Consider the following 15,119-nt stretch of genomic DNA (forward strand, 5'->3'; position numbering starts at 1 on the left):
GTTCTTAGCTAGGGCAGCATCCAGTGGGGAAGTTTACTGCTGTACAAGTATTAACTCAGAGTTGATGAGCAGACTTTCAAGGAAAGCACTTCTCAGCAGCTCTAAGTTATTTGCAAGAATACATTTGTCAGGGACTGACTTGCAAGGGCAGCAGTCTCGCGTTTTAAACCTGTGGTTATTTATATTTTGGAAGATCTTTACAGTGGGCTGGCTTGTAAGGGAAGCAGTCTACTCCCTGCTTAAACAGTGTTTTTATAATGCTTCATTAAGAAGACTACTGTTATAATCCTATTTGTTAAAATTTTTGACAGTACTGCATGACTTGCAGGGCACCAGCCTTCCCCTAGTTTGGCACATAGTGTTAATATTCTATAGAAGATTACAGTTTTGACTGGGCTGACTTGTAAGGGAAGCAGCCCTCATTTTGAAACATGGTGTTATGATTTAAATGCTCTTTTAAGATTTTAGAGTCCGTTAAGCTTTCTCTTTGGATCATTTAGAAATGTGGGTGTTTTTGTTCATTGTTTATTATTATTAGTCAGGCACGCTAGTTGGGGGTTCACTTCAAGTTTTTGCAAGATTTACAGTTCTCCTTATATTTCCCGTCAGTTCTGGTGCTGCATTTCCTTTGGGTGGAGTGAGCATCATCATTCAGATGAATTCTGATGATTTTGGTAGTTTTTGAGTGCCGGTCCTCATCTTTTTACTGGGCTAAGAAAATGTTGTACCTTTTGTCAATTAAGATTAAAAGACAGTTATGGTATTAATTAAAGCAGCTATGGCCCTTTGTTCCTAGCCATTCACATCTAGCTTTGTGTTTTATCGATGTTAATTCCTGACACATCTCAGTAAACGAGCTTCAGTAGATGTGGCGCACTGGCCAACACTCAGTTCATTCCACGTGGGGGGAAGGCGTAAATAAAATATTTGCCTACAAATAAGATTTTTATGCCCCTTCTACTATTGTGTTATTTTTAAATAGTTGAGTGGTCCCTTATTTAATGTATTACACTGAACCCCTTATCCCCAGAGAGTGACTAGCATCTAATTTCTCCTTACAATGTGACCCCTGAATTACACATTTAGGTCACAAGAATAAAGCAATTGGTTACCAACTAAAAGAAGCTTTTGAATGTTAAACAAATTCTCCTTGTCAGCACCATAAGAAATGTAGAAAGAATAGTATGGAGAATATGCATACTGATGTTAGGTTAGAAAGGGTTAAGTAGCTTTGAGAACTTTTCATTTGTATTGTTGTCAGGACTACTTATGATGCACTTGTTCATCCTTAAACATGAGTATTGGCAATTACACATAATACATTAGAATAAAACAAAATAGTGAGCAGACAACAGACTAAACCTGTGTCAATACAAAGTTAACAATTATACAAGAGATCCTAGCCTTTGACTGAAGTTTGTCTCACCCTTAAATTCCATTTTTACCCAAAACAAGCAAAAAACACTTTATTGGTTGTTTCCTTTCCCATTACTATGTCCCTGCTTTTGGCACTTGAAGCTTTGGATGAATCCCACAGTTCAGACAACATCACACCAAACTCTGATTAAAAAGCATTAGGAAATCAAAACTACACAAAAAAATTACAAATGGTTTTAAATGAAAACCATGTTTCTCAGCCGGTTTACAATTGCTTTTAAAAACCCAAAGAGTGGCTTGCATCTTATTTCTCCTTACATTGGTACTGCTTTAAATCAAGATCCTGAGAACGAAGGAAATGATTGCCAACTTACAAAGCTTTGATTGTTAAACGAATTCTCCTTATCGTGAGCGAAGGAAATGTGAAAAGAAGAGTATGGAGAATATGGACACTGATGTTAGGGTGTAAAGGGTTAAATAGTCACTCTACTTAATGGTTGCTAATTTATCATCTTACTAAATAATAATTATAAGCACGCCATTTCTCGCGTACTATTATCCTCAACAAGCACAGTATTTATCACAGGGTTTGTACTTTACATTACTTTTCACTTGATCTGTGCAAATATATGTTGAAAGTGACACAGTCGTAGTGTTTTACTTCATTTGGAAGTTCTCTAACCAGCATAAACTTACTACTTTTCGTACGGCAGTACTTAGCTTCATTCTGACTCTGAATCGCACATCACCTTTAAACTTGCAAGGCCACGGGAGTCCTCGCTCGTTTGAGGGACTTTCGGTGTAGTGATGCACGTATTACAGCCAGTTTTCTTCGTTTTTGAGGGCATTTGCATCACTGATTTCATTAGCGATATTATTAGTAGTACAAGACTTTTTTGACAAAGCAAACTCGATAAATCGAATGTTCAATATTTAATTTGACTCTGTTCACATTTGATAATTGATGAGGGGGACATTGGGGTTTGCGGTATTGCGGGCCATTTTTCGTGCGGTATTTCGGGAATTTTAGTCTCGAATTGCGGTATTGCGGTATTTTCTGGAGCTGCGGGATGCGGTTTTTAAGCATTTTGGGCGGTATCAAAAATTATCGTTTAAGTCCTGCTACGTTTCCGAGCTCTTTTTATCCTCTGCGATTGTTTCGGAAACATGCTAAAACAGAATGTCAGACATCTTCCGTCACGCGAGTTATTATCTGAAACGTGATCGTAAGTGATTATGAACAGTACTAATCGATCAACAATTTTAGACATTTTAACGTTTCATCAGCCAATTACAATACGCAGTCGCGCGGTCTTCTACTGACGTAACATTTAATACCATTTAATATTTAACATTAAGTCTTGACACGGGGTCAAAGAGCGTTTCTATAAACCCGCGCGCTTCGGCAATGGCAGTGGCTGATCCTCCTGAACTCGTTGTAATCGATTGTGTTGCATTATTTTACGAAGAGGGGAAAGGCGGAGAAAACTTTCGGAAGAAAAACAAATTCAGATGTCGGATAGACAAGGAAGAAAAAAGACTCGTGAAGTTCAGGGAGAGTATTTGGTAAGTTGTAACCTTAATATTAAAACCTAACCGACCCTGGAAGTACAGCAATTCTAAGATGCCATGGAAGGATCGATAAAGGCAAGAAGAACAGATTTTCTATTTTATGGTGTTACAATATGCTTGTGTTAGTAAATTATTTTAGTCTCTTACTTCTAAGGCCATGTGAACGCACATTTCTTCGGTACTTATTTTCATCCTATTCGTGAATTATTACCTCTTAACGTGTTACATATTAAGTAAGTTATTAATATTACCACTCGGGTTTCCGAAATAGACAATTAGGCCTCTGCCAGGCGATCAGAAGCTAGAGAGGTCGCTAGAGGCACGTGCTCACGTAATTGAATGACACAAACCCGGGTTTAAAGATTTAAAAGCGTTTGTCCTTATAGTAGTCATGACTATTTATGTATTTTACTTTCAGTGAATTTGCTGGCATTAAAAGCACCGCAAAGACTTTAGGTCTCGGTGATAATCTCCGTGTGGAGCTTAATAGGTAGGCGAACGTAATTCCTCAAATATGCTCCCCTTCTTTTTGCTGCAAAGTCCTCAAAATATTGTTTGCCCTCTTCTTACAGCACCGCTTCTTAATCAATATGTATAATTTACAAACTCTTACCGATCAAAGCTTTTGCAGAAGTTAAATACAGTGTCTGTTTTTCACAAGGGAAACAAAGAAAGATGGTAGAACAGAGAGAATATCAATAGAGACAGACCAGCAACTGGAACTTGAGTTACCTCCAATTTTAACCCGCTGCGACAAACTACAACGTAAGTATATGGTTTGCTAATTATGCCTTATGGCAAATCACCCATGAGTTTATGTCATGTGAATGCCAACGATAGGGTCGAGATGGCCTTATAACAAGTCGTATACTATCTTTATTGTTTTCAGAACTCAGTATTGCTTTCTCTTTTATTCCAGTTATCATTTACCCGATAAGGACAGTGTTCTCCAGTAAGTGCCCTAAAATTGTGATAAAGGACACAAACTCAAGTCACAATCCGCCTGCGCCTTCATCGAGGTCTTGCGATTTGCTCGATCAGGAAAAGGCAAGACTAAATGAAGGTAAATTGTTAAAAATATGTTCGAGGCTGTATTTCAATCAGATTAGGCCGTGGCATCAGACGAGGCATCAGACGAGCCCATAACTTTAACCACCTTTGCTTCAGAACAAGCTGAAGGTCCTGAAGAAAACAGCACGCTCCTATTGAACGAAAAAGAGAATGACGATGAAGTGGCCGATGAGTTCGACTCCAGCAGCGATGAAGAGATTGAAGCGGAAGATGCTGAGGGAGGAAATTCACTCCTTCAAGGAGAAATTGGAAGTTCTGCAATCTTTCTCCTTAGTGCCCGATCTCGATTTGGCAGAGTTGTTCGCTTCAACAATCGTTTCATGTCGTGATCAAGGGAGAAATAACGCAATTACCGCCAGTCTACGTTCGAGCCTATTAGTCAACAGACCAACGGTTATCTTGATTTCCGTAGCAAGATTAGAATAGGCTAATCCCAAGACTTCCTCCAGAATTGAAGACATCATTGATCACCGTAGTTATACATACAACTAAGTGGCTATTCAGTTAAATGCCGAGAAACTGAGATTCACGCTTTAACGGGATTCGAAACCATGACCTCTGCGATACAGGTGCAGTGCAAAAACCAGAACAACACCTGGACAAGGACAACAGAATTGAAGTTGCGCGATTACGGCCACCAATAGAGAAAGCATAATACCAATGTAAGACTGTTTACATATTTACAGTATACTAAACCCGACGTGAAGACTGTAACTCTGCAAAAATATCTACCAGAATGCATAAACGTAACTGCAGAACCAGGACTCTCGGTTTTCTAGAATGGTGGATATTCTTTCCAATGAAACTGAGCTCTCACTGCAATTCCTTGTGTCACAATCGGCAAAGGGTATGTTACTTTTTTTAATTATTAACCAACACGTCAATGGATGTTACACGTTTTGTTTATTTTGTGTAAATGACCTAAATCAAAAACTACCCGGCTTAACGTTCATTAACAAACTCTTAATTGTTATTTCTATGTTATTTGCACTTAACGTGACGTACAGAGTACTGATTTCAGGGTTACATGGAGTTTTGACTCAGTATTGAGGTGTTGTGGTATTTGGCGGTTTTTTTTGCGGTATTGCGGTATTTGGCGAATTTTTTTTGCGGTATTGCGGTGTTCAGAACCCCCCAATGTCCCCCTCATTGATGAAAACACTGCAGTAAGGAGGTTAACACCTTTCTGTACTTTATCATTTTTGGTCAGCGGTACGTCGTGATGTATCCCTCTTTTAAGGTTAGCTTTTAACTTAAGTCACTTAAGTCCTTTCTATCTTGGAATCGGCGGTTACTCTTTAAAACGTAGCGGAGCAACTTTGTCGTTTTCAAGTGTCGAAAGTTAACTTTGCGATCTCTCAGCGACATGGTATACCAATGAAGATGATTTTGGTCCATCGCTGCGATCGTTTCTGCAAGTATCGACAACCAACGAAGACCAAGATCTTCGTTTGAGTGGCCTAGCAGTGCTTTCCAAACTGGCCAATGCCTGTCAACCTTTAGTTGATGTAGACAAGGCGAAAATGCAAATCAGAAAAATCGCTCTCGTCATTGTTGAGGATGTTGGAAACGCGGATATCAGCACTAGTCACTCTCAGTCTTGTTGAATAGTTTTTAATGCTCACAGCTAGAATCACTCCCTATCTCTGGAATCTCTTCTCGGTCGCTGTCACCCCTTTCTATTGAATACACCCGCGATCAGATTTCTAAGGAAATACAATCTGCGTCATTGCTAACATCATCCGCTGATGTAAAACGTAACGCTAATCAAGTGTCACGCGCTTATGACTGTCACGTTCTTATATATTTCTAACAAGGACACAACTGCATGTTCGTGGCGAAATCTAGTATTTAATGCGCAGAACGCAGGGTACTCAGTGTAACGTGTTCGCTAAGACCGACAATGAAACACCAGAGTCTCTAAACGCAACATTTGATCTTGTACGCCAAGTACACATCAAGTGAAGAGACGAATACATCCGGGAACTCAGACGTAGGCTAAACTGTATAAATGAACTTAACATACATAAATTAACATCGTTACACTCAGTGGTGATATATTTTAACGAAGAAAATCCTGTTCCAGTTGAAAATGCATCAAAACCACAGACTCAAGAGGAGATATTGATTCTTTTTAGACCTGCTGGGGATTGTGTCAATAACACCTATTCAAGGTTCAATCTGGTTCTTAACAACTATAATGATTTCCTTAAAGCTGTAGACAAAACCAGTGTGAATGTATTAATGACAGAAGAAGTCTGACAACCTCAACCACATGGCAGAATACCTAAAGAGGCTTTATTACTGGTTTCTTTTGGGTCCAGTTATCACACTCGTATGACTCAAGCGGAAGAAGAAGCTCTGTTGCCTGACCCGGCATATCACAACAAGTCGTTGAGGAGTCCGCAGTTAGCAACGAGGAAAGTGAGGAGAGTCGGGAACAGAATATACAAGACATCACTGGTGAAGAAAATGAAGATGACTCAACCTTTGATCATTACAATAGACACTAGCATTGATTTTACAATAAATGACAATGTTGATAGATGTAAAATTATAGTGTCCACAGCGATGATGTTCGAAAGAGGTATTTGTTACCCCACTGTTTGTCTTGGTTATGTAATTGTCGCTCTGGCAACGCTCTCTGTAGGTCTATGGAGTGGGGGATGGCCTTTTTTTCGATTTGATGAACAAGAAAGAGTTAGGTCAAAGATTTTTTCGATGATCTTATATCCGAGAGCCACAACGTAAACAATCCGCAAGCCAGAATTCAGATTTTCCGAGTATTACAGATTTTACTCGCTCTCACGGTATGGTGGGCGGCCTTTCAAATCTTTTGCTTTTTTATGTACAGCAGGTTTGTCTGTAAAAGTACTTGGACCGTTTCGACAAACTTCCCAAAGCTAATTAGAATTGATTGGTTTTCATCAAACATTTATTTGCTCTTTTTGTGCGTCGCTGTACCTCTTTGCTCTCGTACTTACCAAAGTGAAAGTCTCAAAGTCTTAATCATCTTTGCTAAGTTTTGGTACTTTATAGTGTACAATTTAATGTGCACAGTTTGCAATTTTCTTTTTATTATCATCCTCAACAAGCACCAAGTTGTCACAAGGCATGTTTCTACATCAGTGTATGTATGATCTGTGCTTATGTTGAAAGTGACATATAGCAGTGTTTTATTTCATTTTCAATTCTCAAGGCACCCTTAACAACTTAAAACTCACTGCTCTTCGCACTGTAGCACTTGGCCTCACTTTGGCTTTGAGTTTCAGTTCTTCAATGCATATAATCCACAGACTTATGAATCCACAGGAGTCCTTGTTTGAGGGACTGTCAGAGAGGTGAATTGAAATGTTTATCACTAAGCTTTCTTCAAGATCTGGTTTGCAATTCAATGCACGTGACAAAAATTTGAAACTGTTCCGAGATTTAACAGCGAACTTACGTCCAATTTTTCTCTGAAAATGTAATATTTGGAAAGGCCTGCCATCGAGAGGCTTTATTACAGACTTGTTTAGGCAAAGTGTAAAGTCATCTGATAGTTTATATGCTATCGATTGTACTTTGGTTCTTGTTTTAGACGATCTTTAACAAGGAGAAATTTTGTTTACTAAGGGTGACTAGGAAAAAATGGAAAAAAAAAAAAAAAAGGTAATGAAAACAAAAAACTAAAGCGAAAGAAAAAGGAAATACAAATAACAAAAAAGTATAGTATTACTTGAATTTCATTAAGAGAATGAAATGGACACAAAAATTTTAGGACTAGTTGTTACCAACTTGGAAATTTAGATAGCTTTTTGTCTCTTAGAATCTTAGGATATTATTAGGATAGATTGTTATATTTTTTATCTGCAATTTTTACAATATTGATAACTTTCAGATAGGTGCATCACATAGTTGCACGATGATTAAACCACTGGAAACGATGTTTACAGTGATTTATTAAGATTTTTGTTCTGATGTCCCGGAATATTTCGTACTTAATACGGTTTCGTAGCGTCCTTCCAGTTTTGCATTTCACATGAATTTTAAGGTATCTCCTTAATGCCCCGTGAAGTTTGAGGTCGAAGGTTACCGCAATAGCGTAAATGGTTTCGTTTGAAGTGATCTGTCCTCTCTCAGAGGTAGAATATCGACTGGAACCACATTTACTTGCTCTAGTTATTGTAATTTTTCATTAGTCTAATAATTAATAGTATAATAATTTAATATTTATACTGCGCAAATCAACATTTGGTTAGGAGCAAACACGCATCTCAACACTTTTCGGGGGATTTTGGCCGGACTGCATCAGCAGTTTACATCAATCGAAGGAAACTTATTTGAAGATGCCCCCTCTCCCCCAATTCCCAGTAAACAGGCAAGACCACATCACAGTAATCTAGTGAGTGGGCCGGGATTTTTAACGTCTCCTGCCTAACCAGATTAACTAATTAATAGATGCAGGAGATGGGACCTACGGTTTATTCATCCTATCCGAGAAGACTATAATGTCTGTCCATTTCTTGATATGATAGAAAGGTAGCACATTCTCCTCAGTTATTTTAAGACCTTGAGTGTTGGTCCGGCCGGAGCTCGAACCCTCGACCTCCCGCACAACAGTCCGGCGCTCTAACCAATTGAGCCAACCAGGAGGCGGTTAATAAGTGATTTTTTAGTACAACTGACCCATTACCTTGAACACAAGAGCCGATTTCTGTTTTGACAATAGCCAATTTCCGAATTACTTTTGGCCTCCTTTTTAAAACGAGGCCTGGTGCTCAACTATTCTTGTGAAAATGAGTTTAATTTGCATGTGAATGAAAAGTTATAATCATATGAAAAAATGAGCACCAGGACTCGTTTTCAAAATGAGGCCAAGGGTAATTCGGAAATGGGCTTTTACAAGCAATCTTAACAGTCAATCAATCAATCATTCAATCAATCAATCATATCCTTTATTTAAACACGATGAGGTCTAAAGCTGGGGGCTTGTGGGGTCGTGTGAATATGATTACAATAACAATAAGAATAGTGTCCCTTAAAATCACTCTACAAAATATACAGTAAGAGTAATAAAAACGATTTACATTATTTATCTCTAAGTAAATTGACTACAGCGTTTAAAACATAAAAATAGTTAAAAGCATTTAAAATCTTGGTAGTTCCTGGGTAGTGACTGGACTGACTGTGCGCTAAAATCGAGATCCTTAAAATAAGAGTCCCTCTTTACTCTGCGATAAAAAACTGAAAACTGGTCTGTGAAATGTTTCGAGACAGCGTTCCAGAGTATAGCGCCTCTATAGCTAATGGAGTTTTTAAGAAACTGCGAGTTAAAACGCGGGACAATTATATTATTACTCCTTCGAAAATTGTATGTGGTGCATGGTTTGTTTGTTAAGTATGACAGAGCCGTATGTGCTTCACCTGTAAACACGCTATGGAATAGTTTAATTAATCGAAGTTTATAATAGAGGGTTAAAGTATTCCAGTTCGAATGTCGGTAAACTTCCTCAGTAGGCATATCTCGGGGCAACTTGCATATAATTCTGGCCGCCCTACGGTGAAGTACTTCTAGCGAATGTAGAAGCTCTGCATTAGGGCAGCCGCCCCAGACGACTAGTCCGTATAGAACTGATGGTAGTATTATCTTGAAGTATAAGTCCAATCGGGCGTTTCTGTTCAAGAACGAACTCCTTTTCAATAGGCAAAGTTTGTTTACAAAATTCTTTTTTACATTAGTAAGGTGGTGGGTCCATGAAAGTCTCTCGTCGATAGTAGCACCCAAAAGACGAGAGTGTTTCACCCACTCGATCCGATCCTCCCCAATTATCACCAAATTTAGCGGCCCGATATGCGGTTTCCTCATCAACAGCATAGCTTCACACTTTGCCGAGTGAGGGGTTAAAGACTGTTTATAGGTGAAGCACCTACGGCTCTGTCATACTTAACAAACAAACCATGCACCAACTGTTCAATTCCGATAAAGCCTTGTTTAAAGAAGTGACAGTGTTGTCGACAGTGTCCCCGATGCAGTAAACGGTTGTGTAATCTGCGTACATGTAGACAAAGCCAGAGGTAACAGCACTTGGTAGGTCATTGGTGTACAATGCAAACAATGTTGGGCCAAGTACCGAGCCTTGGGGAATCCCGCAGGTTACATTTAGCACATTTGAGTGTTGGCCGTTTACTACCGTGAATTGAGTTCGATCAGTCAGATAATCTGTCAGCCATAATAGAAGAGAATCTTGTACTCCAAATTGAGAATTCAACTTATGTAGCAGGATAGCATGAGATACACAGTCAAAAGCTTTTCTGAAGTCGACAAATGCCACAGCAACCACTTTACCAGCATCAATAGCTGTTCTCCAGATTTCCGACAGGTGTACAAGCAATAGTTCAGTTGAGTGCCCCTCACGGTAAGCCCACTGTTTATCTGTGACTAGGTTATTCTGGAAAACATATCGAACAAGAGATTCTGATACACAAGATTCCATTATTTTGCTTGGAACACTAAGAAGCGATATAGGTCTATAGTCGTTTGTGTCAGCTTCATCATCTTTTTTATACACTGGAATCAAACGAGCCTTCTTCCAGTCGGTAAAGGTTTCTCCTAGGTGAGCGCTGAATGAGAATAGATCAGCCAAGGGAGAGACAATCGCATGCTCAGCTAGTTTTAATAATTTAGGTGCAATGTCATCAGGACCCGCAGATTTATTTGGATTGATGGCTTTCAATTTACGTCTGACAAAATCTTCGGAGATGGAAATTTCAGTCACAGCGGCCTCTAAGCAACTGATGCGGTCGCCCAGATGTAGAAAATTTCTGTTGGCTCGTCTAAGTCTAGTGCCGATATTGGCAAAAAAGTCATTTATTAGGTTAGCCTTTTCTGCGTCGTTGACGGCAAGGCTTCCATCCTCCCTCTTTAAAGGTGCAATTCTATTTCTACTGACGGGATTTGTCGCATCTGCAATTAACTTCCAGTAAGCCGCTGTAGATTTAACTTCAGCTAATTTTTCCTTGAAGAACTGCGCCTTCGCGTTTCTTATTTCAGATGTAATCTCATTTCTAACTTTCATGTATCTGGCATAAATTTCTTGATTTTTAGTGCTAATTGCTGTCTTAAACAGCTTATACCTTAGGTTCATCTTTCGTCTGATATTATTATTTATCCAGAGAGAAGATTGACTCCGGATCTTAATGTGTTTTGTCGGTGCACGTAAATCACAAATATCTTTAAATAACTTGTTCCAAGCCCAGAGAACATCATCCTTGTCCTCAAAGACCCGAGCGACGTGAAAAGGCGCAGCTGCAATATCAGCCCGAAACTGATCAACTTAAAATCGTTTATAGTTTCTTACATTTATTACTTTTGGCGGCGGCCGTTTGTGCTTGAGTTTAAGAGTTAAATATATTAGGCAGTGATCAGAAATTCCCAAAGGTAGAACACCTTTACGGTTCATTAGGTCAGGCTTTGTTGTTACTATCAAATCAATTAACGTGCGAAAAGTTGGAACAACGACAACAGTCTTTTGGTTTTAGGTTGCATTTCTGATCCTGTTTTGCCTTCAATACCTTGAAGATCGCAGTTAAAGTCGCCAAGTAGGATGATAGTATCAGACTTCATCCACGCCTTCTCGAATACACCATATATGTCCTCAAAAAAGTTAGGGCATTCAAGTTCCGATCTGTAAATAACCGAAAACAACGCAGAAGTAGTTAGTCTCCCTCGCAGCCGTTTTTTCGGATGTCACGCAACGCTCCCCCAAAAGAAAGGCTGCTGACAACCGAATTACATTCCTTTCTCATTGTCCCTGCGGTTTGTTCACGGTCTATTGAACAGACCAATCACATACCAGAAAATCTGAATGACGTAAGGTTTCACGCGAAAATGTGGATGTGGCAGGTGATCTAGCTATCATGTCGGGAGAAACACTGAAGAAATTTGTCGATGAGAGCTCGAAATGTTTCACATGTTCATCGTTGTGCCCTGGTAAAGATAGAGTATATATTTTTGGCAAAACTTCTCACAATTTGGTTGAAATTATAGAATCTACGCTTAACATAGACGTCAACTGCTACGCCAACGACACGAACGCTAGATTGTTTGAGCGGTTGTTAAAGTTTCAGCGAGCAACTGAGAAAGTAGACGAAGAAGCTAAAAACTGAACTGAAACTCTTTATTCGTACTATTTCAAGAAGTTACTACAGATTATAAAAGTCAGAATATATAAGAAACAGTAAATTACATCAATAATCAAAAGGAAATGCAAGACGCCTTTCAATCTAGGCCAAGGGCTAAACGCTTGCTTCGACCTACAGATGGAGATCAGGAGGAAAAAAGCGCGCGCTTGCCGTCAACAAACCGGGCGAAGCGTCGAGAACACTGCAATTTAGGTCGGCCAACGTCTCCTACACTACTTGTACTTCTTCATTTGCCAGTCCGCTGCTAGCTGGAGCGAAGCCGATTAGTTATGTTCGTGGCTTCTTATCACAGGTACAGGAAATCGGACCGAATTATCGAGTGTTTCCGCACGTTGGTACAACGCAACAACAATAACAATAATATGACCACTTTCATCGGTAACATGGTCAAACACGAGCGGGAGTGCTTGATATATTAACGATTTCCCGGATCCTGTAGGCAACTTAACAAAAACATCTTCTTTCTGGATTGCAAGCTTCTGGTGAGCATTAAGCTTGAAAATTTTGAACTTTGACGACGCTTTGCGAAAAGTTCCTTCAAGCACCGCCATTTGTCTTGTGTTTTCCACATGAGGATCGCGATAGAAAACGATATCTGATAGGACGAGTCTCAAAAGGTGAGTCTGGCGCGAAAAGGTTCCTGAAAATGGAACCCGAGCTGTGATTGGCCAATTCGGAGAAAGGAATGTTGTTCGGTTGTCAGCAGCCGTTCTTTTGGGGGAGCGTTGCGTGACATCAAAAAAAAAAAACGGCTGCGAGGGAGACTAAGAAGTAGTAGGAAATATAATATGAACCCAAATTGCTACAAGATCCGTTGAGGCCAGATCTCTACGATGGGTTGTGTGCAAGTATTCAGCGCAGTAGATGATACAACCGCCTCCCTTACATTTAGTTCTGTCTCGGCGAAAGAGCTTCATCCCGTCTATGTACAAAAAGTTATCAGAAATCGATCCGTCCAGATGCGTTTCTGTGATTGCGATAATATCAAAAGTGCAAATGGATTGGTACAGTAGTACTCTTAACTCGTCGACCTTATTGCGGATGCTGCATACGTTCAGATGAGAAATTTTTAAATCCCTAGTTGAGGAGTTAAGACGTAGGGCAACTTGTTGGAGGTAATTCTCCGAGTATCATCCCTCGGAATCGCGTTATCCTGCGAAGCTACAGCAGTCAACAACGGTTCTAAGTTCTTTGATTAAAGCACTAGCCATAGGAAGTGTCTGGTTATCATAATTATGGCCAAGATATAATCAGTACATTGTTACCATTTCAGTGGCTTCACTTCCAATTTGCTGGCTAGTACGAGTCAACACTAATTTCAGAGACTTCCTGTAATACGACAGTCTCCAAGCGTAAATGAAGGCGTCAGAAGCTACTTTGATAAACAACATCTCGTCTGCAATTGTTATGCTAGCAGAGAGATGAAGCATGTCTTGAGCTGTCTCCTGTTCTTTGTATAGCCACATATGGCGTGTAATGATATAAGGAAGAGTGCAAGCTAGAAGGATTGCTGATAGAAGCAGAGTTGCAACCGTAAGTTGTCTCAAGCCTTCATCATTTTCATTTCGGCGAGATTCTTTGGCAAAATGGCGAAGTGACCTCAAAAGTATGACAGAACCGACGAAAAGCAAGATTGTTATCACTGTGACATGGAAATGGAGATCTATCTGAAGGAAGACTCTTCGGGAGACTCCGATGAATTCCAGAAGAGTAAAACCTGTGAAGTATAGTGTCGAGAAACCAACAAACACGACGATCCTGCGCGTTGTAATGGCAGAACGGTAACGTTGCGGGTGAGTTATGGCAACGAACTGTGACCAAATAAGAGCGAGAACGAGCAAGAAGGACAAGCCGAGACCTACGGTCGAAATATAACTTCCAATTCTTAACAGGCTGTAGTATGAGTGGCCTGGATACCGTGACCATTTCAAATAACTTGCTAGGCGGTAAGCAACAAAGAAAGGCTCGATTACAAGGCCAGTTGTAAAATCAACCAAAGCTAAAGCGATGATGAGATACGAAGCTGGTGTACGGAAGCATCTAAGAGGATCTTTGTAAATGGTCAATAATAACAGGAGGTTACTAATGACTGTTATCGGCGACAGAATCGCCAGTGAGATCCCAGTGGCAAGCTGGGTGTACAGATAAAACCCATAGTCGATCGAGGGAAAGGTTGTTGTTGAGTTTGTACTCATGGCTCTCGTTGTCTTCGCAGGATCAACATCATCATCCAAAGAGGTCTTTTAAGCTGGCGCCGTAGAGTGCATTTCTTTGGCGGGATGTTGCTCGATCTGTCTTAGCTGTGTTTTCAAACAGTCCTGATCTTGTAAACTTGAAAGGTAGGCGTACAGTTCTTCCGTATCGATAATGTCAGCTAGTTTTGATTTGCATACTAAGGAAAACCATCTGGAAAGCGAAATAAACCGCAGACAGACAACCTTAAGTGTTCGTGACTGTGTGACGTCAGTTATATTGATCTTTAATCAAAATATTTCTTGAATAAGATTCCGTACTCTGAGAGCAGCCAGGCCATTTCAATTTTATTCCGAGTTATTTTAAACAAAGATATTGCCAAGTAACTCTAAGATATTATTAATTATATATTCTAGCGGAGTTTCAAGTTCTGGATGACCTCTTACAACTACCATTTACATGGTATATATTTATTATGTAAACACCAGTGAAATCATATACCAGATGAGGTTTCGCACGAAAACGTGATATCTTCACAAGTGAAATTAACAACTTTTCTTAGTTATTCATTTTTCGGACAATCTCTCAGCCGCGGACATTAACCGCTCTGATATGAAAAGCTTAGAATTACTGTGAATTTCTGGGAAAGGAAGGTTCCAGTTTTGTGAGGACTTGGAATTCTTAGGAATTCCTAGGAATTCTTATTTATACAAACCACCTTT

General features: G+C 39.7%; 2 protein-coding genes and 1 pseudogene across 2 annotated transcripts; 2 read left to right on the top strand and 1 right to left on the bottom strand.

The window, feature by feature from the left end:
- Positions 1-1,225: 1,225 nt before the first annotated feature.
- LOC111327719 (uncharacterized) lies at positions 1,226-5,495 on the top strand. Its single transcript, XM_088743514.1, has 5 exons — positions 1,226-2,943; positions 3,368-3,439; positions 3,611-3,714; positions 3,869-4,012; positions 4,117-5,495. The coding sequence occupies exons 1-5, from the start codon at positions 2,786-2,788 to the stop codon at positions 4,347-4,349; spliced, it is 711 nt and encodes a 236-aa protein (XP_088599640.1). The 5' UTR covers positions 1,226-2,785; the 3' UTR covers positions 4,350-5,495.
- On the top strand, positions 4,801-9,371 carry LOC148718164 (uncharacterized; annotated as a pseudogene).
- Positions 9,372-12,165: 2,794 nt separating this feature from the next.
- Positions 12,166-14,627, bottom strand: LOC111327706 (uncharacterized). The gene has a single exon (XM_022931948.2). The coding sequence runs from the start codon at positions 14,397-14,399 to the stop codon at positions 13,455-13,457; it is 945 nt and encodes a 314-aa protein (XP_022787683.2). The 5' UTR covers positions 14,400-14,627; the 3' UTR covers positions 12,166-13,454.
- Positions 14,628-15,119: the final 492 nt, after the last annotated feature.

Source organism: Stylophora pistillata, chromosome 13 (genome assembly GCF_964205215.1).
Source record: "Stylophora pistillata chromosome 13, jaStyPist1.2, whole genome shotgun sequence".
In the NCBI taxonomy this organism is placed as follows: domain Eukaryota; kingdom Metazoa; phylum Cnidaria; class Anthozoa; order Scleractinia; family Pocilloporidae; genus Stylophora; species Stylophora pistillata.

Excerpts from the sequence above, each read along its gene's own strand:
- LOC111327706 (XM_022931948.2), bottom strand. The coding sequence starts at position 14,399 with ATGAGTACAAACTCAACAACAACCTTTCCCTCGATCGACTATGGGTTT.
- LOC111327719 (XM_088743514.1), top strand. The coding sequence starts at position 2,786 with ATGGCAGTGGCTGATCCTCCTGAACTCGTTGTAATCGATTGTGTTGCA. Across the intron at positions 2,944-3,367 it reads AAGTTCAGGGAGAGTATTTG|TGAATTTGCTGGCATTAAAA; the intron begins GTAAGTTGTAAC and ends TTTTACTTTCAG. Across the intron at positions 3,440-3,610 it reads CTCCGTGTGGAGCTTAATAG|GGAAACAAAGAAAGATGGTA; the intron begins GTAGGCGAACGT and ends GTTTTTCACAAG.